General features: G+C 38.6%; 1 protein-coding gene across 2 annotated transcripts in view; it reads right to left on the reverse strand.

Annotated features, from left to right (window-relative positions):
• STRN (striatin) overlaps positions 1-27,579 on the reverse strand; it is a 55,971-nt gene that overhangs the window by 23,010 nt on the left and 5,382 nt on the right. Inside the window, exons 2-10 of one of the 2 annotated variants that reach the window (XM_015407132.1) lie at positions 21,375-21,478; positions 16,761-16,834; positions 14,714-14,792; positions 12,568-12,735; positions 8,606-8,741; positions 7,704-7,839; positions 4,450-4,560; positions 1,143-1,229; positions 467-610 (exon numbers count right to left, since the gene is read on the reverse strand). In XM_015407132.1, the coding sequence (XP_015262618.1) occupies positions 467-610; positions 1,143-1,229; positions 4,450-4,560; positions 7,704-7,839; positions 8,606-8,741; positions 12,568-12,735; positions 14,714-14,792; positions 16,761-16,834; positions 21,375-21,478 (1,039 nt within the window). The remainder of the gene's footprint in view (positions 1-466; positions 611-1,142; positions 1,230-4,449; positions 4,561-7,703; positions 7,840-8,605; positions 8,742-12,567; positions 12,736-14,713; positions 14,793-16,760; positions 16,835-21,374; positions 21,479-27,579) is intronic. The other variant, XM_015407140.1, reaches the window with a different exon arrangement.

The raw sequence follows: 27,579 nt of genomic DNA on the forward strand, positions 1-27,579 counted from the left end.
TTTCCCTAGGCTGCTTTAGTCAGATGAACAGCAGAGATGCAGGATATGTTATATAAAAATAGATACAGGACATAATCCAGGGAACATCAAAACCTGCTCGCAATTAATGGAGGACCCCACAGGATCGTCTGTAGAGCTTGAAAGGACACTACCAGGCACTGTTCAAGTAGAGGCATGATTTATATGAGGCACATCCGTGTGCAGGCTGCACTGCAACCTGAACGCCATCATCATCATCAGTCATCAGGACATGTGGGGGTGTTAATTTACAAAAGTGCTGCCTTTTATTTGGTATTAGCACTCCTTCATCCCTCCTGAGGAGCTTGTATGGGAACCAACATCAACTACGAACTTTCTCTTATGGCCAAAACAGAAATGATTCTGGGGAGGCCCATCTATGGCAATCCCACTTTCCCCTTTATAACAGCTGAGGCACAAGCTTTCCCCCTGCACAGGCAGTACTGACCTTCATCTGTTCTGTTGATCTCGTGTTCAATAAGTCGTGAAGTACTTGGTCTAGTAGTTGGTACAACTGATGATTGTAATGACGGCAGATCATCAACATCTCTCAAATTAGCAAGCATATCTTGCAGTTTTGACCTGTTGGGCCCTGGCCGAAACACAAAAAGTTGCAAAGGTTTATGTAAACTTTATTAACAGTGATTCTACTTGTATTAAACATGTTATTCTGACAACTATCAATGGATGCTATCTCTAGCAAACATGTGAAACCTTAAATAAAATTAATGAGCCCTTGTGGCCAGCAGTAAACTAAGTTTATGGCATGAAATAAGATGCTTGGAAAAGGAAGTGATGGATGCAACTGAAAGTCTACACACACATTTCATGGACTTGCATGACAATGTAAAATACATCCAACTGACAGCAAACAATAAAATAAAATGCTTTTTACTTTTCCAAAAATTGCAAATATGTGTGCATTACATTTTTGTGCACAAGTTCTGAAACTTTCACAAAATTAATCATTCATGTGGTTATTTTAGCTTGGTCGTGCCACAGTCTAAAGAATATGACAATTACTTTAGAACAAAAACAAAAGCAAAACAAATCAAGCAAGAGTCACTGTTTTGTTCTCCCTGAAGCTACATGTGGTGAAGACCCATGCCCTTCTCAACACTTACCTGCATTTTGCTCCATCACTTTCCCACATCCCTGTTTTGATTGTTTTATATAGGACTGAGGCTGAAACATATCTTCGGTAGTTTTTCCTGTTGTAAGTTTAATTAAGAATGGGAAAATGTCTTACCCACAGTCCATAACCGTTGTCCTAGTCTAGTAAATAACACAGCTATTTCTAAAGTGTATTCTAACATGGTTGTACTTCACACACTCTACAAGGACTTTTCACTACAGCCTTGCAAAATCACAGAAATCTCCTGAAGTCAGAACAACGGCTTTACCCAAACCCTGCCAATATGACAACAATTCTAAATCACAGCCTGTCACAGTTAATATTTCCTTCAAGTAAGCTACATAGGATTTTGCAAGACTGTATCACTGCCTGCAAAAACACACAAAATTCTATAGGCATGTGCATTCATCACTGATTAAACTCTTGAGGCTTTACAGCACAACAGTCAGGTTTCCACTCCACTCTGGATTTCCCCTCTTAATCTCCTCATCTAATAAATAAAGCCAACTCGTCAGTTTTAAATTCCTCTAGATTATATGGAAATAGTGCCTCTTCAAAAAGTGTTTGTCCTGAACAGATGCTTGAGGTCAATAATGGCAAAAAGCTTCTTGACTGTTCTTGTTCATAGGACCAATAGTAACTGTTCATAAAACAGTGCTTGCTGAAGTGGAGAGGGACGACAAATTCTAGCCTTTAATTAACTGCTCTTATTGAAACATTTAGGTCTCTTGTTCAGAAAGCTGTGCCAAGATTGTAAAAAAAACCCTATCTAACAATTCAAACAACAATATCAGCAAGTGATCAAAGAACTGAGTCACAGAGCTCCAAAGCTCTTTGCCTTAGACCTGAAACAGTTAATGTTCTGGTTGTATAACAGAGGCAAGGAGTTGTTTTCTGTGCCCGTGGCAGCCATTCTTTTGCTAAGTGTCCTACTTTAATTAGCGTTACAGTGTTCATATGCACCCATGTCTTTGTCTTGGTGAGTAACACTTTGTGCAAAACTAACACAGTCCATGATTTAAGTATTGTGACCTGTCAGATGTCATACCTCCCCATTTTGCAGTCCGAGTCAAGGAATGGGGAGTGAGCCCTGATGAGCTACAGTACATGATTAGTGTATGGAGTTTAGTGTGGTAGGGCCCCAAGATGTGCAGCCCTACTGTATGCCCCAGAGCTCTTATCTTTCAGTATGAAGTGCCACAAAATGCTGCTGCCTGTGCCACATGCTACATACAACCATATTCACTGCGAGTTATAAAGTGAAGCCCCAAGCTGGTAAAGCCGTCGGTGTGTGTGTTCTTTTCCTTATGGCGGAGGCTTGTCTCCATATATTGAGGGATATATGGAAGAAAAGTGAGGTGTCACCTTTATCCAAACTGGACAAGCAGGAATTAAATAAAGGGTCTTTATCACTGATGTTAACAGCTGAAGAAAACGAGGATGACTGCACCTCCTTCACAGGCTCACACCAGGACTGTTAATACCCATTCCAAAGATAGTGAGACTAGGCTGGAACCTATAGTAAGCACCTTCAAGCAATATGCAATGAAGCCTATAAAAAAGATTAGGCCACACTTGACCAGGCAAACTGGAAGAAACCTAAGTATTTTTAAAACTGGAACAGGGGTATGGGACCTACTGATAACTGCTGATCCCAGGTAGAGTTCCAGAAAAGTGGGTTATACCCCAATTATTGTTTTGAAGGCAAACTGTATGAAGCATTTTGGAATAATGACAGATAGTTACATCTCTTCTGCAGATGACCTTATGATTTCAGGGGGCAACTTCCTATATCTCACATCTGAGGGATCATAAGAGATCCTACTTTTTATGCTGCTAGATAATGTGAAGATCACCTTTTCACAGATTAGTAAGCAAATAATGGATAATTATCCTAAGAGTTGAGCAACAATTTCCACTATCTAGTGTGCCTTTTGCCATTGAGTATCTTTTAATATTCCTAACAATATATTCCCCTCCCATTGTTCCATTTTGGTATAGTGATCCAATTACAGAATGAGGTTCAACGAAGAAATACTATAATTTTAATAAACTTACACTACAGTATAACTTGTTAGAGATATAGCCTCTGAAACATGTTAAAAGTTAGCCCTTAATAAGATAATCACATCATATGGGGAAGCTCACATTTTTTATTAACTTTGCAAACATACACAGTGATAGTTCTTTAAAATTAAGCGTCTTCTTGCAAATGCCTTAGCAAATTTCAGCTGTCTCTCTTGATTATGTGCAATGATTTCATGAAACAACAGCAAATATTCTCACAGTACTTCTACTGTGTTTGAAATATACCTGAAACGTCCATATTAAATACCGAAACAGTTCACATGACATGTTTTTAGAGTACAGCTTCCAAACAATAAATTTATATTTTAAGAGATGTAACACAGAAAAAAAAGGTATGATACACAGGGCTAGAAAGTAAACTTCAAAATACTGAGCCAGTCGTTTCCCTGGCATCAAAATTGAACTTCAGATAATAAAGTGTTCTTTGAAAAGGACAGTCTGATTTTACTAGTTGGCCTGATAAGATTTATGTTTCCATTTCGAGCCCTGCATTCAAATTATGAGCACAGCATGGTTTGCATGTATCAAACATTAAATACAAACAGGGGTAGAAATTAATTTATCAACTTCCACTACTGGTTAAAAATATGTCCAGACCAAAGATCCTCTGTCACCGTTTTTATATACTGGTTTACCTTGTCCCTGGGACTGCCCTTTATAGGCTTTCAGTATGTACATGCTTCCCCCAAATATTATGGGCTTGTTTTTAGCTTATAACATATTGTGTACAGAAAGCTGTACACGTTTCCAACTTTTCCTCTGGGGGGGGGAAGAGAAGGAGGAGAGGAAGAGTCATCAGATATTGCCAATCGGACTAACAGAGTTTGTGACTTCATATAACTCTGCTTACTTTGTTTAGGGAGAATCATCTTATAGCTCAAGCAAAATCTTCAGCTGGTTTGGACATACTTTAGCGGGAAGTGTATTTTTTTTACTGTGATTTCCAAATATGTTTATTACTTAAAAGTATTTTAAAAATTTCTCCCACTTTATCCAACTGGATAAAAGCAGTGCCCCTTCAGCTAATCACTTTGTATTTTGAATATCATTAATTTCCACCCCTTTTAAATTGGTAAACAACAGGAAAGCAGTCAGGAGCAGCAAAGTAAAAGAGTAAGTTGTTTGAGGAAAACATTGAAAGATAGAGAATACTGGCGAAGTGAGAGAGGCGGGATTTATGGTCTTAAGATGCAATGTTTTCCACTTACTCTTCACCCCCTTTTTCCCCTTGCGCTCCTTTTTGTATTGCTCCTTCAGTTTGGTTATTACTCCCTGGTCCACATTCCAGGCTTCAGGCATGAGACACTGGTCTTCCTTTTCTAGATAAAGTAAAACAAATGAAACATCCTCTTTATGTCATTTAATTTGTTTTGGAATTGAAAGAGGCAGCAGCAACTGGTACATACATTTTATTCCAATTTAAGAGCACTGCGGTTGAGACTACCTTTCCATCTCATTTGTTCAGAACCTTTAGGAAAATAATTATTTAGGGCTGCAGTTATTGAACAGTTACAAATTCTGCCCCAGTTCAGGTCTGAGTGGAAGGTATTTCTTCCTTGGTTAATCTAATTTTGAATTACTTAAAGCCTATTATATTTTAGTCCCTTTGTGCTACTTAAACATTTGAACAGATGCTTAGCTTTGACTGGATTTCTTTTATATTGGACAAGAGAGCTCAAAATGAATAAAACTCAATGAGAAGTTGGGCATGGTGCTGTTTCAGAATGCAACAGACACAAGTCTGGACATTTCTCCTGCACAAGTACACGTGTCTTCTTTTGACTGTGACTTTCAAGAACTGAAAGACATAATGCAAGGAATACATCTCCCATTTAAACAGTTCAAATTATGACAATACAAACATCGGCTACAAGCAGCGTAGGGCACACAATGCATTACCAGTTTACTTATGTTTCAAGACGATCAATCCCAGAGAACATTTTCTCTCTACCTATTAGCTATTTGACAAATCCAGACAGTTACAGTAATACCCAATTCCACAAACTATATTTTATACAAATACTGTGCGGATGCAAAGTCTCCGACTGCATTCAAAGGCAGTTTCTCTCAACTACCTTAGACCCAGAACAAAATTGGGGTAAGTCCAGTAGCACCTACTTGGTTCGCAGATTATATTTGTGAAACTATTTTCAAGTCCAACTTAGGACCTTTTTTAATGGTCTACAATATGCTTACCTAAAACTACCTGTATTATAATGAGGACATACTAAGTTCTGTAGGAGCACTCTCTGCTTGCAACACTAGGGAGGAAAAAAGGTGCAGAATTTGGCACTCCAGGCTCAGATGATGGACTTCACATCTTGGATAGCTGAGCATTGCTACCACCTCTCCTGGGGTCCTGTAGAATGGCATTTTGGTGTAGTGGTTTGGTATACTGGTTAGGAGCATGGACTCTAATCTGGGAGAACCGGGTTTAATTCCCCACTCCTCCACATGCAGCTGCTGGTGTGACCTTGGGTCCGTCATAATTTGTTTCAGAGCTGTTCTCTTACAAGCAATTCTTGAAAGAGCTCTCTCAGCCCCACCTACCTCACAGGGTGTCTGTTGTGGGGCAGGGAAGGGAAAGGAGATTGTAAGCCACTCTGAGATTCCTTTGGGTAGTGAAGGGCGGGGTATAAATCCAATCTCTTCTCTCTCTTCTCTTCTTCTTCCCGCCCTCTACACTTTGGGGCGATCACAGAGTTCCCTTAGCAGCAGTCTACCTCAAATGTTATGCAGAACCGTTTGGTATAACTCCCTTTCATCTCTGGTTACACATCTTGTGTAATGACATATATAGAATTCGATTCAAAGACTTACTTCCTTTAAAGAAATGTATTTAAAAACTCAGTTTCTTCCAGTGTCTTTAAAGAAGTCTCTATTCATTGTATGAACCAAGCCTTGCTCTATTAATCTACATACACATAAAGATCACACATTTTCTTTTTTTTTCCATCACCAAATACTGATGTACAGCAGCATCCTCTCTCTCACAATCTCATACACACTTACCTAGGAGTAAGCGCCACTGAGCTCAGTGGGACTTAACAGTAAATAAGCATACTACCAGACTGTCAAGAGTTCATAAACCATAAAACTATGTTTTCAAGCGGAATGGAAGAAACATTCACATTGGTGCCAAATGAATGATCGACACAAAAATAAATGAAGCTACAGATATAAGAGACCATAAAATGTTCAACAGGATGGAGGTGACAAATCCAAAGGATCAAGAGAGTAAAGCAAATGGTGATAATCAGAGAATATACAGGGTTCGAGCCAGAGGGCCTCACAGGACAAATCTCTCCTGACTTTCCCCTTCCTGTTGCAAGTCCCCTGAACTCCTCAAAAACTGGCTCTTGAGAGGAAGCTCTTTAGGCACAAAATGGAAATCAGCAGTGAGAAGAGGAATTGATAATAATCTCCCTCCCACTTTGGACAGGAACCATCCTACTAAAAAGGGGGGGGGACTTTGAGGGAGGAGGTACAGAGTTTATAACTCAGGATGAAACAGAGTGGTCAGCCAACTGACACTGCAACAGAAGCTGCAATGTAATATAAATAAGGTGTTAATTAGGCTAACAAAGGGTCAAGAAGTGCTTCAAGTAACACTAAATACGTTAGGAAACTGCTGCAGAGCAACATTAAATGAATGCAATAAAACACACGTGCATGCAAAAAGACTACAATTTGCAGCAAACTGGTATGACAGACACTTAAGAAACAGGCATTAAAGACAAATGCACAGTTTGAATTTCATTTCAAACCTTCTACATTTGGCCCCTCTGGAAGAATACTGCAGACCAACTTAAAGTAACTAGCAATTATAAACAGGCCCAGGTTAAGGGGGGGGGATAAGTAGTGAGCACACAACACACATCTTGTTGATTGGCTTCAGGACTTTTTCAAATTCTAGATAAGAAGCTAGTGTGAAAGCATATACATCTCAAGTCCAATGCCTTTAATGCCGATGAACCTCAAAAAGCATATTGGTCTGTCTCAAAACATCACTGTACAATTAGAGTATTAGGAAGCCTATGACTGAATTGTTTCCTTCCTGACAACCAACATCTACAAAGTTACAACGGATGAATGATGTACAATGTTTTAATACTGGCCTAGGTCCCAAACAGCTGCTGTGACATTGTATGGTTAAAATGCTACATCTGCTATACATTTTTTTAAAAATAGCAATTTTGATATTATATTCCGAAAGAATAAAGCCATTTTTTGCCCTCTAGAATCCTATGCTAAGCAACTAACACACAAGTATAAAAAGTAGGTAACTTTCCCAGAAAAAGCATTTCTTCTAAGTAGAAAATTAATACAAAAGGGAAAGGAGTGGGGGGGGGGGATGGCAGATGTATCTGTCCGCCAAACCACAGAAGTGTTTACTGAAGAGTATTTCAATTGCAGTAGATGTGACAACTGGTATTTAATGAGATTCTCTTAATTTCCTTACCCCAGTCAGTACCATCTCCTGAACTTCTGGATTCTCCTTCACCTTCATCAGATGTAGCTAAGAAATCAAACTCCTTCAAGGCCTCTTCTGTATCTTTGTCTTCACTGCTATCAGACAGCACCCTTTTTCTAACCATCTGATGGACAAAAAAATAAATATAAAAATATTGCATTATTTCTAACCACAATACACACATGAAATGCATGCAAGAAAAAGGGAGTCTGGAAATACATCAGTTTAAATCTACCTGAAAATACTGACTGATGCATTGCGGTTACAACTCAGTGTAACTATATTCCAAGTAGCATATAATCAGTGATTGCAATGTGCAAACATGAATCTCGGAAGCTAAGAAGAAGCCAGGCAGAATTTTTGAGTGGGCAGAAGAGAAGTTGCATAGCTCATTTCCCCTTCTCTGGACTAGCAAAAACAGTATAGGTTGTACAATACACGGACAGCTTTGTGTACTGAAATGGCTAAGATAAATAATTGTGATGTGGAAGGTCCCCAGTTCACATTTCACTTTCACCACAGATTTACTAGGTAACCTTATGCAACCTAATCTCTCTCAGTTTCACCCCCATTTGCAATATGGGAGATAACAACATTGGTCCACCTTGCAAGGTTTAAGGATTACTGATATAATATGTAAGCTGTTCTAAGCACTGAAGTGTCATATAAATGCTAACTATTATTAAAGTAAGGTTACAGAACCCAGCTTTGGGTTACTACAGATTTTGCGAGATAGGCTTGCAAATGAATGCTCTACAATAAAGGCCTTTCATGTTTTTCTATAAATACATGTCTCACATACACATAGTCATATATGCGTTTTGTCATATCAAGAAAGTGAGGATTCCTTCACTGTAAGTCTTGTTTCACTATTAGAGGACTTAGCCCACCGTTGAAGTATCCATGATTGTTCTCTCTCTCCCATCAATATCATCATCGTCATCTTCATCACTGAATTCAGCAGCAGCATTTTCAAGGAATTTAAATGTCTCTAGCAGTGAAGCAGAGTCTGTCAAATCTGGTTTCCTAGATAAACAAAATAAAAAGCAACACAATTTATTTTGTCTCTGCTTGCTTCTGTTCATTTTTACAAAGCCCCAGGATAATCCAAAATAAATCAAAGATGAAATTATTAAACCTAATATTCATAATACATAGATGCAAAAAAAGCAACTAAGGGACATTTTATTACCTCTTCTATTTACCATGCTTTAGTTTTCACCAAAGTGATTCAACTATGGTAAGCATTATCAAAACTGGTTATGTTTGAAAATTGTTCACATTTGGGTAGAAACTGCTACACATTATCACAAGTACTCTACTTTTAAAATGCAAAAAGGTCTTATGGATTGACAAGATTTTCAGCAGACTAGCTGACAGTTTCAATAGTGAACAGTAGCATAAACATTATGACCTATATATGGTATCCTACCTTTTCTGTCTTAGGACTGGAAAGTAATCTTTCCCCTGAACAGAGTTAAATTTTAATAGTGCAGTCATAAGTAGAGTTATACCCTTCTAAGGCCACTGACATCACTGTACATCTCCTGGTTTCTATGTTATTATTTTGGCATTTTAAAAAATAGAAATACATCCTTCCCCCAGACGTAACAGGTATCTTCTCAAGCAAGACAAAACTAAAGGTATGATGCAGATGCTCTTCAAAACGTGACTGGACATCATCACTTACCTAGTGAAGTTCATGTCTCAGATTAGGAAAACAAAGAAGCACAAAGGTACAAAATTCAGCGCAAGATTTATATACATTTTAGAACACTTTGCTGGATCCTGAATCCCACTGCTTTGATTCTTGAGCAGGCACAGAATTTAAACATCTCCCAAATAATCTTTTGCTTGATTCAAAATTACTAGGGAACAGTCAACCAACATTTTAAAGCTGAGCAAGTCATATGATGTCTACATTGCATGCTCAAAATACTATTTTCTATAGTATAGCCTGGAAATGGATATCGGAGACTAAGCAAGCAAGCCAGTTTTTGGTACCAGAGTAAGCTAACAAAATGAAAGCAGGACCAGTTATCAGAGGTTACCCATAATGCCCTATGAGTCAGGGTCATTCTGGGGAGTCTCTATGGAACTTTTGAATTTTATTGCCACTCCTGATAGTAAGCAAATCTTTTTTTTCTGTATGAGGATTAAGAACATTCTAATAGGATGTTTTTAAAAAACTGGACACATACATGGACAATTAGTATACTATTTTCTTGAGCTAACTAGCACAATATTATAGAAATGGCTCACATTACTGTCCTGTTCATACATAGCTGAAAAGGTCTACATGTAATAGAACAATAAGATTTTGATCCCTTCTTTTGTCCTCCAGCCTTACTAGCCCACCATCCATGAATCAGAAATGTTTAAATGGGATTTTTGCACACAGAATCCTACACATAAAAGTATGATTTACATGATCTTTGCATCCTCAAGATCACACAGAACAATCTTATACACGTTGCATACTGAGTTTATTCTAATTTTAGACCTTTAAATCGCACTATCTCAGCCCATTCTGTTCCTCTACGTGGCTTACAATGAAAACAAAAATTTTTTTTTTTATCAGGATCATGTGAAGTTTGTCTGCTCCCTGCTATGAATGTCCTTTACAAGTTTTCAAGTATGTGTGAAGGGAGGGCATGAAGATAGCAATCATTTAATAAAAATCAAACAAATTCTCCAGTGTGTACCTTTTAAAAGTAACAGCCATTACCATGTACATTTGCCTGCATTTTAACTCACTGAACTTGGGGCAAATTACCCGTGTCAAAATGACCTATTACAAAACCAGCATACTTACATTATGCTCCCGTTTTAAGCCTCAATTGTTTTAGTTTGCAATTTTAAATAAGATTAAGCCAAAACTGGGGGAGGGGGGAACTTCCACTATCTCCATGAAAATCATTCAGCTACTTGGAGGGGAGGGACTTTGAACAGAAAGGAAAGTGTTCACAGTTTGGCTCTCTTCCTGGCATCTGTTCAGAGTGGAGGCAATGGGCCTGATATTATCACACACACACAAAACTGATGGCCACATTGTGTCATCACAAAGCCAGGTGAGGGAAGGGCAAATTACCCTCATTTTGAATTGGCAATGTGATATTATGTTCATGACATGATCTCCAAACAGGAAGGATAGTCCCTGGAAAAAAGGTAGCTGTGTTAAAAATTGTACTAAAGCAGCAACCAAAAGGAGTTGCTAGTACAACCACAAAATACACCAAAAAGGTAAATATGGAAGGGTATTTCAGGACTTCCCTCCCAACCACTTTTTGAACCAAGATGTTTGCTAGAGTATATTGATGTAAACCCAGTTTTAAAATGCAATGGATGGGGGTAGGACTTTGCTAAAACATAGGTTTTAAAGTTACTACTACTGCAAAGTCTTATTTGAATGGTTTTACAAATTCATATGAATCAAACTTTAAGTATACAACTTGAAATCCAATTTGTTAACAGTCTTAATTATGACCTGATTAAAATAAATGTTACAGTATATCAAAATGTGATATTTAAAAAGACATTTAACAAGATTTCCTGTTTCACAAAAAAATTTATTGCCTAAAACAACCATCTTTTTCATATTGCCTCCATCAAGACATATACAGACAGCTTACAGCAATGATACTATCAGTATTTAACACAGGACTGCTCCACTTAGAATCCGATTTTTAAAGAATTCAATATTTTAAATGTACGTCAGATATCAAACAATGCAGCCTTGAAGTATTTATTCCAATTTGCAAAGAGAAAAATAACATTAAAATAAAGAAGCAGGGGTTAAATTAAAAACCAACTGGTGTACTAAGCAAGGCTATACCACACTGACGAGTCAGCTTTCATCCGTTTTTCTTCTGCCAATGACATTTAATATTAAAGATAATCCTTTACATAACATTCACAGCAAGCACTGGAAAGTCTAAATGTTAATAAAAGGTTAATTTTTAGTATCCCCTGCTGAGTTCATTCATGCTGAGTGATGGTACTTATCTTTTGTAAAACCTGTATGCTGATCTGAAGAACATTTCTTTCACTAAACATTATAAAACATGTGTGAGTGGGATTATATCTGCAAATTATCAAAATAATCTTTCCATTCATGGGCTCGAATCTTCCAGGATGCATCCTAAGTCCACATGATGCTCTCCACTGCAAAAGTTTTCATTGGGATCTGTACATTAGCAAATACATTGGCTTGTGTAAAACAGATCTTGGGAAGCACAAATAACTCTTCCTTAAGGAAATATTATGCCACGTTTATATCACCATGGGGGAGCTGTAAGCATTTTGCTCCTCTGAGATTAATGGTTTCCTGTCCAGTATTCTTGCACTTGCTGATTTACAGCCATTCTGATAGTTTTTTTTAAAAAAAGCTAATTCTTATCAATAGTGCTATCCCGGGGGGGGGGGAGAGAACTTCACAGAAGTGGAGCCCACAAATGCAGAATTCTTCATGCACAGAATTCTTCACTCCACAAACTCCAATTGGTAACTGACCCTTAGAATTTTTAATTTTTATGGTTGCACTCTAACAATCTATTACATTCCAGGACACAGTATGTCATCTTAACAAAACAGACAAGTCACAGACATCTATGGCCTAATTTCAGCTTAATGATTACATATAATGGTATGCTTTTTAAAAAAAACAAAAGCACCCATCATGAATCACTTCTTTATTCCTGGTATTTCTTACAAAGTTTCAGGAAAAAACTCCCACCAAGCTCACTCCAAATATCATATACTGGTATACATTAAAACCCTTAAAACTTTTACTTAATATAGAGCACATTACTTTTAAAAGCACAATTTAGAACACATTGCCAGCAATACTTGCCCAATCATCACTTTTTCTTTAGTCTCAGCCTCTGTGCCATTCACCATCGATTCTTGGTTTCTTTCATTTTCCCCACCTGGCCCGTCGCCTGAGAGGCCCAGCAAAGTTCGTACCCGTTTTGACTTCACATCCAGTATTGTGTCGGTATATCCCACCTCTTGCAAATATCTGTATGAAGAGAAACCATGCCAGTTACTCAGGAGCTGCCGATAAAGATGTTAACATTGATTGCTACAGTCTTCCCAAACACTGACATACAGTTAAGTGCTAAGAAGAATGAGACTGTGTGCTGACGCAGCAGGCTTCCGAATCATCTTGTACCAGCTGCAGAGGGCACCATCACTTTGCAGTGCCAGTCTCTACAGTCCCCCCAAAAAGCAAAGAGCTCAGCTGTCAGTGTACAAACAATACAGTATTCATTGTATTTGCCAAGAGGCAAAACAATTCTCCAGACAGACATTTTCAATTACCACAACATTATTTTATAAATACAGTGACTTTTACATGCCATCCTTCATTTAGTAAGATCCATGCAAACATGTTCAAAAGACAGATTTTGGTTATTTTATATTATTGTCCTTATTACCTCAGTTACCCATTCCACCTCCCCTTCCCTCAATTTATCCCGGTGCGGCATAGGGGTTAGGAAGTTCAGACTAGGACTCGGGAGACTTACGTTCAAATCCCTAGTTGGCCACACAGTTTGCTGGGCAACTTGGTCCAGCTGCACACACTCAACCTAGCTTATTCTCACAGGGTTGTTATGAAAATAAAATGGAGGAGGAAAGAACCATGTATGATGCCCTGGGTTCCTTCAAGGAAGGGTAGGATAAAAATGTAATGATTCCTATTACCCTATTATCAGTATTTCAGACAGATTTGTATAGAAAAAAAATTCTGACAAGCAAACATGGCTCAGGTATTCATTTTCTACTTCAAGTTGTTTAAAACTTGACAAATTAAGCCAGGGGTAAAAAATTCCTATGTGTTAAGTTTGCTTTAAACATTTCTCCTTTTAATTTTTCAACAATGCTGCAATGTTTCTGGAAATATTTTTGCCCACCAAATTACCCTTTTAACTCCACTAAACGTTTGGTGGAGGGCTTCTGGTGCATGAGTTTCTTTGGTTTACCATAATTCCTAAAAAAATCTGAGAAGTCTACAGACAACAGAGAGACTCACAGAACAATGGACTTTTTCAGGAGAATGACTATGGCTTTATTGATTTTCATGTATTGCCTGCCTTTCTTACTATGACATAAAGGAGATTACATGTAGGACAGAACTATTCATGCAATCAGTAAACCAATTATAAAATTCATTAATATTTGAATGATAACATTTGGTTCTAACAGCAAAGATTCCTACTAAATCAAGTCTATCAGCAACTGGATTACAAAATAGTAAAGAATCCTAGTAAAACAACATAATGCAGCAGGGCTGGGACTGAAAAACTGGAAGGAAAAAAGTGTTATCCCTAATAAAGATCATCTCACAAGCTGATTCATTACATCACAGCTTTATGACTACCAGAATGGCCCTCAAGACTAACATGGGGACCAACTATAAAGCTTTTGGGGTCTGTTATTCTATTTTGGTTTTAACTGGATTCCCCCGCCACACACACACTATTACTGTAAGCTACCTTGAGCCACAAGGAAAGGCAGGGTATAAGTGTTTTAATAAAAATGAAATTAAAAAACCAATACTTTTAAAAGCCCTTGCACCACCATTGCACTTTTCATCACACTTTATTTCCATTTTAATCAGTACCCACATTCCACTTTTGCCCTAACTGTGCTACCTCCTCTTTCACTATTCCTGTCTTCAACTTTATTACAGATAAAGCCACTAGCATACTCCTGCACTATTAACAGTGGGGAGGTTTCCACTTCCATTTAACAGCGAGCAGGGCAGAGCTGTCCAACTTTGCTCCTTCCCCTGACTCAAAAAGGAGCACCTGAGCACCTGCAAACAGAGATAAGAAGCTGTCCTTCTGAAAAAAATGCTGACACAAGCAGTGACATGTTGTGGGTCACCCTTTGTTTTGAACTAGCATGATGCAGAGAATGATCAGATGCAAACATCATCCAAAGGTGCTGGAAACAATCACACTACGGCAGATGATAGTCTGGGGGACACTTACTGCCTGAGCAACTGGCGTCCCTGTTTCCATATTAGCTGGCTATTTGGTTGTGAATGGACTTCAGTTTCATTCCCTTCATCTGCAAAATGAAAATAAGATAAAAATAATTTTAAAAAAACACAACCAGGAGACTCAATTTTGTCAGTTTTATGATCAAGAAGCGACTAAGCATTCAGAAGTGCCAAAAATCAAACTGAAACACACCGGAGAAGCTGTGGACCAAACTAGACAAAGTAGTAGATCTATGAATGAATCTCAATAATGCTTTTGTTGATAAATATCAGCTTAGGGGGACATGGGGAGAGAAGATTCAGATCAGGAGTGCAGCTTCAGGTGGGTTCTTTTCCCCCCATGCCTTTTTTCAGCCTCAAATAGCACACCCCAAGAGCTACTCTTTGCCCCTTTAGAGGAAACATACAGGTTGCTTATATGCTTCCCCCAAAGAGGAAGTGAATGTTGCCCTCTCCCCACAACACAGCCACAATCTGACCCCATGATTGCTGTGCATCAATTACAAAAATTTGGTAAGATCCAAGAGCAGATCGCCACCTGGACCTTAAAATAAAGTACATTGTACACCACCCTTTGGTTGCTATCCTTTTTTATTCCAGTGTGGTTAGCTCACAGCCTATAGGCTAGGAGCTGTGCCATTTGAGAGATTCCTTTTTTTCTTAGGGTAATATGGATTATTCCATATTTAAGACAGGAAAAAGTGCTATGTTAATTTACATCTGCAGAGTTATATAAGTTTACTGATTATTATTTTACACAAAAATTAATAGCAATCAGGAAGTTATACAGCATGGGAGAATAAATGTAAATTGCACGCAATAATCCATAGCAGAATATATTTTAATTAGTTTAATCAGTTCATTGCTCTGCCTAGTGAAAAATCTTCATTAAAAGAGAAAAAATATGTTATTTGGCAATCAAGAAATTGTGGAGCTCTGGATATATATACTTGCAACTTGGGAAAAGAAGAATGTGCAACGGTATTTTCCTGAAAGAACTCTACTATGATTTCCAACCTAGATTACAAAATCATGGGATTACAAAGTGGGCATGGGAACAAAATAAGAGAGACAACAGACTGTGATGCATGATTGGAAGCCTGAGGCTAGTTACAATTGACATTATAAACTGGAAATAAATGTCAGCCTCAGAAGCCCAAAGTAAAATTTGGTATTTGGACCCAGCTCGATGACCCCAACATTAGCATCCACCTATACATCCAGAGCAACACAGCTTTCATTTAAACAGAAGCAGGCACATTTGCGGAGAATACTCAAGAGCAACCTTTAAATGAAGCTGAAGCATCACCTCACTTATTCCTTCTTCTTGTTATGCTCCATAGTATAGCTGACACACGTGCAGAGAGGAAGTCTTTTCCTTAAAGTTTGTTTTCTGATAAGAGCAAAAGGAATTACTGCTGCTCTTCTTCTTAGCCACTCAACTGGTCACTAAATCATCCCTCTATCTCCAAGAGAGACTGAGTTTCATCACATGACTAATTCTTTAAAAGCCTTTCCCACTGCTTTTATACTTGCTTGTTATTTATTGTACTTCAGTCTTTGGGTAAATTGTCTTATGGTTATTAAGATTATTTTTAAAGGAAGTAAATTATATTGAGACATAGTGACTCAATTTTCTTGTTTCATGACCCCAGCCATCAATGAGAAGTAGCCTACCTACCAATTCAACAACCATTCAACACTGTAATTGTATTTATGTATACAAATAATGGGCCAATTCAGATATAACACTGGAACAAGGATTTAAAGCTGGGTGAGAGAGAATATATATGTGTCCTCCTTCTCCCTTCCAGCACATGGTTTTTCTTGTTCATATTTTGGATTCCATTCTGAACCTAGGTTCAGCACTTGTGACTAGTTAAAATAAACAGTCACTTCTACACTCACAGTTAAGATTTGGTTTTAATCAGGATATTAAGGCAAGATGTCAGCTGTCCAGGCTTAATTGTTTTGTTGTTCACACTTTTGCATAATAGAATCCCCTCTTCTTCTTTCCATACAAAACTAATTCTTACCAGAATCGTAGTTGGGTGGTTTCATGTCTCCCTGATTTAACTCTGTGCCATATTTTAACTTGTGGTATTTAGCTCTGAAAAAGAGAGAAAAATCAGTCAGTGTGCCTATATATTACTGGTCTCTCACTGTTGGGAAAAAATTGTGTTCCTATTATTTTCCAATACAATTTTGTTCATTTCTTTCCACACAGCCCCTGCAAATATCCTCTCTATGTGATTATTCTTCAAACATAAAGAATAGTCTAAGTTGTTTCATTGTTACTTGAATATGGTTGACTTTTATTCTGCTACTGCTGGAAATGCACATATCTCACAAGGCTGACTCCTACAAAAAGAGCCAGTTTGACTGCCAAACCTGCAATCTAAAGACCTGAAGAATCCAATCCAGCTGTTCACAGTAACCCTGCCAAAACATCCATAGAAAAACTAGGAGTTGCTGCCAGAGCAAGAGACATAAACAAGTAATGCTGCCAGGAACAGCACTGGGAGAGAGAGCCTGCCTCAAGGAAACGGATGCAGTCTCGTGCTGGTCTGAAGACATTCAAAAGGCCTACATATAAGTATGTTTCGTATTTTAAAAGTATGATATTTGAACTGGCCATCAGCAGGACATGCGTGAAATTTAAATAGTGAGTGCCCATTAAGGAATGTGCAGAAACCTCTGAGCTTAATTTTGAAATAAAGGTACTGGAGGTTGATGGGTGTTAAAGAGGTTACAATAATATTAATTCAGAACACCTACTTTACGTAAATATTCCTATTCAGTCCTTTACAGTCTCTTACATCAAAAAAGAAAGAAAAAAATAGAAGTAGCATTGTAATACGTCATGTGTAGTAATACTTTGAGAGCCAGTTTGGTGTCGTGGTTAAGTGTGCGGACTCTAATCTTGGAGAGCCAGGTTTGATTCCCCACTCCTCCACTTGCACCTGCCTGGATGACCTTGGGCAAGCCATAGTTCTGATAAGAGCTGTCCTTGAAAAAGAGCAGTTTCTGTCAAGAGCTCTCTCAGCCCCACCTACCTCACAGGGTGTCTGTTGTGGGGAGGGGAAGGGAAAGGAGTTTGTAAGCCGCTCTGAGACATCTTTGGGTAGTGAAGGGCGGGGTATAAATCCAATCTCTTCTCTTTTTCTTCTTCTTCTTCTATTATAGTTTATAATATTTTATGTTTTATTTCATTTAGATATTTATACCCCACTTTCCCTCTGACAAAGTCCCAAAGCAGCTCAACACATCATGCCAATTATTACAGGAGCAAACCAGACCACCCACAGATAAGACAAGACTTTTACAACTTCAGTGGACTCCAAGTATACAGAACAATATGCCTTAAGTTTTCCTAGAGACGGACCCTGACTCCAAGAAACTGAGGTGAACTGAGCATGCTCTAAGAGGGCTAGGATGCTGAGCATCACTTACAAGGGGTGGGAACACTCAAAAGGAGCTGAAAAAATTGGTCTGTCCAAACTCTTGAAAGCTTATAGAGTCCTAGAGAGGGAGATTCAAAAACTGTTCCCCCCAGAAACATGCACAGTTTCTCAAGGAATCCTGGCTTGTTTCCCCTAATCACAAAGTTCATTGGCAGGGCAGCAATAAAAAAAGCATCCACAGACAAGGCTGGGGTACTCAGGGACTCTTCATGTATGCACAAAAACACCAACCTGCAAATTAAAACTCTACGTCTGCTCCATAAGCCACAGGCTACAGAGGGAAGCTGAATGTACATTTAGAGGGTGGTAAGAAGACCAGCCACCGTCAAGACATTAAGAGCTTAGTGTACCCTGAAGATTTGGGTCAGAAGGAAATTTCCCAATCATTAAGGCTTCCACATAGTTCTTTGCAGGACCTTAAATTGTCATATCTATTATTCATTAGAATCACCGTGCAATAGCATTTCTTCAAATACATCCAGCAGGAAACCAGCCAGTGAAACTGTTGGGACTTCGGATGACCATGGAATAAAAGGGGGATATGGCAGAGCAGCTCAGTGAATTCCTTGCATCTGTGTTCACTGTGGAAAATGTGAAGCATGTACCCAAGCCACAGCTACTTTCTTCAGGAAGGGAGTATGAAGAAATGAGTCAGATTGAGGTGATGAGAGATGAAGTTATAGACCTACTGAGGAAGTTAAAAACCATCTCCAGGTCCTGATGGCATACCCTCAAGGGCCTTAGGAAATTTCAATGTGATACTGTTGATCTATTTACAGTTATATGTAACTTGTCACTAAAATCAGCCAATGTACCAAAAGACAGAAAGAGGAGTAAATGTTACGCCAATTTTCTAAAAGGCATCCAGAGGGGAACCAGGAAATTACAGGCCAGTTAGCCTAACATCTGTACCAGGGTAATTAGTAGAAACTAATCAGAGATAGAATTATTGGGCACATAGAGGAACAAAGCCTGCTGAGGGAAAATCAGTGTGGCTTCTGCAAAGGGAATTCCTGCCTCACCAGCCTTTTGGAATGATTTGAGAAAGTGAACAAACATGTAGATAACGGTGACCTGGTAGGTGGACTTTCAAAAGTCTTTTGATAAGATATCACCAAAGACTCCTGAGTAAGTTTAGCAGCTGCAGGATAAGAGGACTGGGTCATGGACTAAAAAAATGGTTAAATGACAAGAATCAGAGAGTAGGAACAAATGGACAGTTGTTTCAATGGAGGGAAGTAAGCAGCAGAGTCGCACAAGGATCAGTATTGTGGAAGGTGCCATTTAATTTGTGCATAAATTATCTGGAACGGGGGGTGAGCAGTGTAGTGGCCAAGTTTGCAGATGACACAAAATTATTCAGGTTGGTGAAAACCAAGGCCAACTGTGAAGAGCTCCAGGAGGATCTCTACAAATTAGGTGAGTGGGCAACAATGTCACAAATGAAGTCCAGTGTAGGTAAGTGTAACGTGATGCATACGGAACAAAAAAAATCCCAGCTTTATGTATATGCTAATAGAGTCTGAACTTGCTGAGACTGAAAATGAAAAAGACCTTGGGATTGTAATGGATAACTCTACGAAAATGTCAACCCCGTGTGCCACAGCAGTGAAATGGGCAAACTGTACATTGGGAATTATTAGGAAAAGGACTGAAAATAAAACAGCCGATATAAATAATGCCCCTAAACAGTTCTGTGGTGAGGCCTCATTTGGAATACTGTGTGACATTCCTTGGAATACTGTGTGAATATCGCAAAAAGCACTTTGCAAGGATGAAAAAATTAAAGAAGACAGCAACCAAGATGATGAAGTGGTTGCAGCACCCTTCCTATGAGGAAAGGCTGAAGAGTAATCTCTGACCAGGTTCTCTGAATTCCCAGCATTCATCTTTAAAAAATATCTGGCCTCTTTTGTTGCGGAGATACAAGGCACATCTCTGCAACAAACGGAACTAGAGACTTGATCTTTTTTAAATGAAAGCTAGGAGCTCAGAGAACCTGATATACACATTATTATAACAGTGTATCAATATAATGATATTCAACTGCCAACTTCAAAAAAACCCTGAAAACACTCCAGTGGCTGAAGGTGGGGGAATGGCTGCTGCCAAGGAAATGGGGCAGAGAAATGGTGGGGAAACCCGCCATGTGGAAGCCCTATTGCTGCTGTGTTATATCAGCAGCCACAGCAGCAAAGGGTAAACCACAAACCACTTTGCTTTTAAGTTAACATGTTTAATACTGAGGTACATTTCCCGTAACTAATTTCATATGGGACTTAAATCACTACTAACATTAGCTGAATCAGGGGCATCATGATGAAGCCCTCAGCTTGGGCTCATCCAAATTTCCATCCATGCCCATGCTCTTAACTGGCCAGGAAGATGTAAACTTACACCATTGTAAACACACAGCCCTTACAGAAAGTGCTAGATTTTATTTTTAGTATTTCCATTATGATATTATATCCCATCATAGTAGCGCCACTGTTGTGAACTAATTAATTTAATTATAATTTATTTATGCCTTATGCCCTCTCTCAACTGAACACAGTTCAGGTATAAGCCATAAAATTAGCAGTTCAGACAACATCAGTACAACAGTCTTAGGTATTTATTCCAATATAGACTGGGCATTTGACAACTCCATTTTATCAACCAGTGAATCAGATAGATTCTTACATGTTTTTTTAAAAAGACCTACTAATAACTTTTCATTTCCATTTTCACATAGCTCCTTCAAAATGTTACAGCACATTTTAGAACATTAAGGTACTTTCACTAAGTGATCAGGGAAGTCATATAAAACCAAAATTGAAAGCGTCCTTTGATACTACATCTATACCCAAAATTTATCATTCATTTCTCTTATTTGTTATCAGTGCTTTTTCAGAAGTTTTAAAAACAACCTGGAAGGGGTTGCTTCCACTCTATATAAGGTAAGAGCTCAAGAATAGTCAAAGACTAAAATGCAGTTTAGTGTACTAATATCTATACTGTAAACTGTGGTTAACTGTGGCCTTTTTACACACCTACTGTGACCATTTATGGCATTACTTTCTCTTAGAGGAGAGGGGATGTGGACAGAATATGGATTTGAGGGGCATGTTGCTTTTCTAAATTTGATAAGCAGTTCCTGTGATCACAATTCAAAACACAAATAATCACTGATATCAAGCTTGGTACCTTTCTTGTTTAAGAGCATATTCCAACATTTTTATTCTTCGCACTAGATCCTTCTTCAGATTCTCTTGCCCCTTTCTTTCCCCTTGAAGAAAGGCAATTTGGGCCTGAAAAAGACAATGCTTTACATAGAATTTTTTAAAAAAACAACCCAAGTTTCTTCCCTACAACCATTCAATGTCAATAGTTCTGATATTTTAAATATTTAAAACATTACCCAAGTTCTTAAGGCAAGGAAAGCCCAAAATCTAAAGCGTGATCTGGCATATGCAGTGAAAGTCTTCAGAGTTTGCTCTTATGATAAATATCATCTACAAATAAAATTAAACAGCAGTTCAAGCAACCTCTGATTCATGAAAACTCATGCTGGAATGAATTATATTAGTCTTTAAGATCCTACTTCTGTTTAATTTTTCTGCAACCAACTAAAACTGTTACTGCTCTGGATTTACCAACTACTAATAGTATTTATAACAGTTATAAATCAACTGTCACATAAACCTCTCACAGCAATAACAAAAAAAGCCTTCCAAACACATACACTTTCTGAACAGAAATAGTTGTGCATTGTTCAAGATACCATTCATAGAAAGAAGACATCTGCCACTGTCGTGAATTTAAGTAGCAGGGCTTTTTGCCTTACTATTCTTCAGCAAGAGGAGGTTATGCAACATTAACATGGTTAACACTATTACCCTGTATACTGGGCAGCCTGAGTGACCATACCACTCCAGTCATGTTCCATTTACCCTGGCTTCCAATTTGCTTCCAGGCTCAATTCAAGTTGCTGGTACTGACTTTTAAACTCCTGTATGGCCCGGGACCAACATACCTTAAGAACAGCCTTCTCCCACATGCACCTACTTGTTCATTCCAGTCACCTTTAGAGGCCCTGTTTTGGTTGCCTCCACTATTTGAGGCCAGGCAGTCCTCTTTGGAGGCCCTGCTTTGGTAGCCCCGACACCGGAGACTAGATAGGTGGCAACCTGAGAAAGGACTTGCTTGGTCATGGCACCAAAACGTTGGGACTCCTGCCCCAGGGGAACTCATTTGTCTCCCTCTTGTTGGTGCCTTCCACCAAGTGAAGGTGAAGACTTCTTTGTTTTGTTTGGCATACCCCCCAATAACGGTTGCTCCAATGTTTTCATGTTCATTGCCTCGGGGACCCTGATCAGGGTGGAAAGGTGGCATAAGAACATTTTAAATACAAATGGGATTAAAAAGTGCAGACTTTGATGTATAGTAGCACACCTCTAGTGATACAGAAACAGCACTCACTTTCTTTTACTTGAAAATTCCCCTGATACGTTATTTGAATCAGTCAAAGCACAACACACAGGAGTATGTAATGTTATCTTAAGTATCATCTGTTTGAATACCAGAGCCCTAAACTAAAATCTGACTGTAAAATATGTAACAATATTTTAATACCAGGAATGCAAATCATACTGGGCTTGTCCTGCAGACACTCCCAAGGAAGTTTATGTGATCTGTTTTTACACACACACACACCCTGTGAAATATCACCAACAGGTTCTGAAGAACTTTCTTGGCTAAAAGGTCAACATTCCAGTCACAGTTGTGTCACAATTTCTTTCTGAAGATGGGGAAGGGCTGAAGTAGAGATAATGACATGTTTTCTTTGTATGGGTGAAGCACATTCTCCAAAGTTCTTCAAGCCCAACCTTATTCAACAGTGCCGCATCAATATGAAATCCACCTCAACACACCTCTCTAACTACTACGACTAACATTTCAGAATAAAATTAAAGGCATTTAAAGATGACAAAACTAAACTAAAATGTAAAGGTAACTGTTCAGAGGTAGAAGACCTAATATTTTAAATCCTGCTACATTCTCAAAGCAAGTTTGGTGTAGTGGTTAAGTGCATGGATTCTAATCTGGGAGAACCGGATTTGATTCCCCACACCTCCACTTGCAGCTGCTGGATGAGCTTGAGCAACCCACAGTTCTGTCACAGCTGTCCTGGAAAGAGCAGTTCTTGAAAGAGCTCTCTCAGCCCCACCTACCTTAGAGAGTGTCTGCTGTGGGGAGGGGGAGGGTAAGGAGATTGTAAACTGCTCTGAGACTCTGAGTGAAGGGCGGGGTATAAATCCAATATCTTGTCTCTTCTTCTTCTTTAAAGTACTAAGAGCTAACCCAAGGTCTTAGTTAATACTGTTCCAGTCATTATTTTCACCCACAGTATAAGTACCCCCTTGACAAAAGAGAGTACTGAGCTGTTTTACGTCAGGCTGTGCACACAGCTCCTCCTATCCATTTCCCCTGAAGAGCTATTCACACCCTTTAAGGTAAAACAGGAATAAAATAAATATGCAGATCTGATAGTGGCACAGTAATAATAGCCACTGCATTCAAGTACATAGGTCCAAGCTCCTAATACATGTCTATTTCCAAAGAAGTCCTGAAACTATTTTCACAAGGTTTGAAAACGGGTCTCCCCCTAAATAATGAAGCATTTGCCCTGTTTTCAGCTCCTTGCTGTGAAAGGGCAGTGGAGTATAACTGATTTCCACTGCTTCCCTGGATCCCAGCCTTTTTGAGCCTTTGGGCTCCTTTGGAATTCTGACATAGGGGGGGTGGTCACAACCATACAATGGCTGCCACAGGAAGCAGAACCAAGCACAAAATGTCAAAAAGGTTGTGTGCGTCTAATACTGACTCTTCAACATTTCACTCAGAAGATCTGTGTAACAGGATGCTTTAAAAAATAAACATATTGTTTTAAAGAATTTTCTTTTATTACCTTCAGTTTGCATAGTGAATATTTCCAAGCTGTGGTGACAGCTGCTGCTGAAAAATTGGGTTTTAAAAAAAATCTGGACAGTCAAACAGATTCCCAGTGATCAAACAGAAGCCCCGATATGCAAATGCCCCACCTCACCCTGCTCACTTTCTAAAAACGTTCGGCAGGCACCAGGAAAGATGTCAGCAGGTGCTATGACACTGGCAGACACTACATTGGAGACACTGCCATAGAACTGTGAACTATTTGATGCCTATCTCAATGCCTTCTCCTATACATCTCTTGACGTTTTAGTGGCCAGGATCAAAGTCCAAAAATACAAAGATCCTGAACAATGAAATCGCTGTGGTTGAGGCCAGAAACATCTATGTTACTTACATGATACAAACAAAAAAATTATCCTGGTCACCTCTTAATGGTACAGAGTCTACCTTATCCTATCCCATGCACCGCTAACACAGCTATCCAAACTGACTCCAAACCAATCTGCCTAAATTGACTACAGATGTGAGAAAAGCAGTTGTGTTTTCTTTTTTGTAAAGGACAGATGCTTACAGTCTGCCAGGTACAAAATTCTTTGTAGTACCTCAGGCATCTAGCTAAGGGCATCAGGGTGCCTGCAAGAAGCTATGGATGCTGAGGATCTAAGAATATCCATTTTGAGATAGTATTTTCTTTCAAATGTTAGGTGTACAGATCTTGATACTATCACAGTATGTTGTCCCTTGAAGAGAGACTTTAAAATGAGAAAAACGTGATCCTCAGTAAGAATTAAATGCTTCAAAACACTTTGCTCTGAAAATGCTACATGTAGTCCCACAAACCATCTGGAGGCAACCCTTCTCACAGGCCCAGAGACTGCTTTAGCTGACCCAACGTGTTTCCCAAAGTTCAAACGCCTCTGTGTGACTACTAGCATATAACAGTAAGAATAGGACTATGCCATTTCACACTGGAACTCTCTAGTCTATTTGTTCAGCAAAACAGGATGCCATTTATAATCACAGTGTATATATGTACAAATATTTTTTAACAGTTGCCTACTGGTACTGTTCTATTTCTCTAGCCACACCAGGCATTCTTAACCTTTAAATATAATTAAAACAGAGATTCCACCCCACCTCTTGGAAGGATGTTATACAATCTGAATAGTTCAAATGCCTCCGTTTCTGAAGGCATTAACCATCCTACACATGCTTGTCTTTCACTACATTCAATTCTCTTCCCAAATTGCTCAAAATACTCTTTCTCTAATTCACACACCCACGATGTTTTGATTAATTGCAATCTCTAGCCATTTGAACAACATACAATAAAGATCTAGTTAATGGGAAAGTCACATGTCTAATAAGAGCCCAGTGTTGTTTGTCACAATTGTGTATACATTACAAACACAGCCTGGAGCAGCACAGAATTATTAGAATGGCAATGACAAAATAATTAATTATATGAGAGAATAATTGTGACCTGAAGATCAGACTGCAAACATGAAGTGAAGCTTTACTATTCTTTAAAGAAAATTTGAACAACACAGGGAGTGCCCTATTCATATGCTTTATTCTGACTGTTCTGTTTTGGCTGAAATAACGTTCAAATTTAAAAACAAGAAAAGTTCAAAAGAAGAGAGGTAGATTCAACTGCTCAGGGCACAGTAACAGCACACCAAAGAATCAGTGCCTTAGCAGCATTCATAATGAAATCGTGAAGAGCTAAATTTCTCAACTTCTGTTAACTTGAGTTATTAGTTGTTAAAACTCAAAATTTAGCTAATTTTATTTAGTGAATTTCTATGCCACCTATACAGGCGCTCCCATGTACACAAGCAAAGCTTATTGTACTAACTGGATGATGTTCATAACAGGGATGTTTTATGAAAAATTATTGAGCCTGACCCATTACTTACTCTATAGTACTGTTCCCCAAATGCAAAAAGTACCAGAATTGGAAGATGCAGATGTTTAGCTCCATCCCAACAAAGACAAAGAACCCAGACCCAGCTGTTAACTGGCAGCTCCAGATGGGGATGCACACCCTCATTTTCATTCAGACAGTTCAATGAGGACGGACTGAATACTGCAATGAGAATGGTGATACAGATGTTTGCCTCCAGCCACATCTGCTACACATGTGGAAAGCTACTTCTGTGCACAGATCTTCCTTGCTAGTGTGGAGTAAATTTTACAGTGAGGAAAAATGAAAGTGTGGAAGCATTAATTTAAGTAGGAAAGTATATTTATTTAAAGTATTTCCATGCCACCTTTCTGCCTGACAGCAGGCTTATAAATGGGGCTCACGACAAGAGAAGAGTAAGTTATGATACTCAGACTTTTTAAAAATAGGCTATTAATAGGGAGGACAATGATGCTGCTCCTTTCAATAAATGGCTGGGCAACTCTGATTCCAGTTCACATATTGATGAGCTCTTCTTAACTGACCAATGGGATGCTCATTAATATAGAAAGAATGTGACATGCTGTCTTTTGGAACATACTGAGACACTAAGATTGAGTCTTCTGAACAATTCCAAGTTCCATTTTTCACTATACAGCATTCTATTGGTCCTTCATGAAAAATACAGTTTTCCAAACACATTTCCACAGATACTTGATTGTTTTACCTGAAGAGCAATGAGCAACCCAGAACACAATATAAATATAGGTGAGTGCTGAATCAGACTATATTCATAAATTCAGTAGTGAACTTACTCTGTAAGCGCAATCACCTTAATTTAAGTGCACCTTATTTAAAAGCAGTCAACATTTTGAGAATACATATCATCTTCCCCTTCCCCAAACTGGGTGTGTCTTCACACAAATTTATAATATTTTGTTAAATCAAGAGAAATCAAATTGTGTATCTACATTTGTGAAACATTGCTCCTTGCACAAATTCAATCATAATGGTCTTCTATTTTGCTTTCTAAAGAGGAAATGATCCTTTGCCATATGCAGCACCTCACTGAGAACAAGGAGAACAGGTAAAGCTTGCCTTTCTCCGGTAATGAGCATACAGTTCAGACTTAGTGATAAAGAACGCTCACTAACTTTTCATTTTGCCCCCACTGAGAGAAGAATAGCAGCCAAGAGTCTGAGTTTGTTAATCTAAAATTAATGTTCATCTGTGCAGCCGAAGACTGTTTAAAACAAATACTGTTCCCAAAAACACAGCTATCACAGTATGAGATGTCCCCCTACTCCCACAAACAGTACCTTTCTATTTAGAATACCATCTGCTTACTTGCAGTTGAAGTGCTGCTATTCCTAGTCACAGATGAAGAAAAGGAACTTAGAGGTCACCTTTCCATCCCAATATACTTTCACAAGAAAAAAGATTATACAAGTTAAAGTGATTCCCACAGAATTTTTTCAAAGTTATCTCTACAGACAAAAGAGCATACTTTAATGTCAAATGTTATTTGCTTTTCCTACAATTCATCCATGG

The sequence above is a fragment of the Gekko japonicus genome, unplaced genomic scaffold (genome assembly GCF_001447785.1).
Source record: "Gekko japonicus isolate JY-2015 unplaced genomic scaffold, Gekko_japonicus_V1.1 scaffold2372, whole genome shotgun sequence".
NCBI classification, from domain to species: domain Eukaryota; kingdom Metazoa; phylum Chordata; class Lepidosauria; order Squamata; family Gekkonidae; genus Gekko; species Gekko japonicus.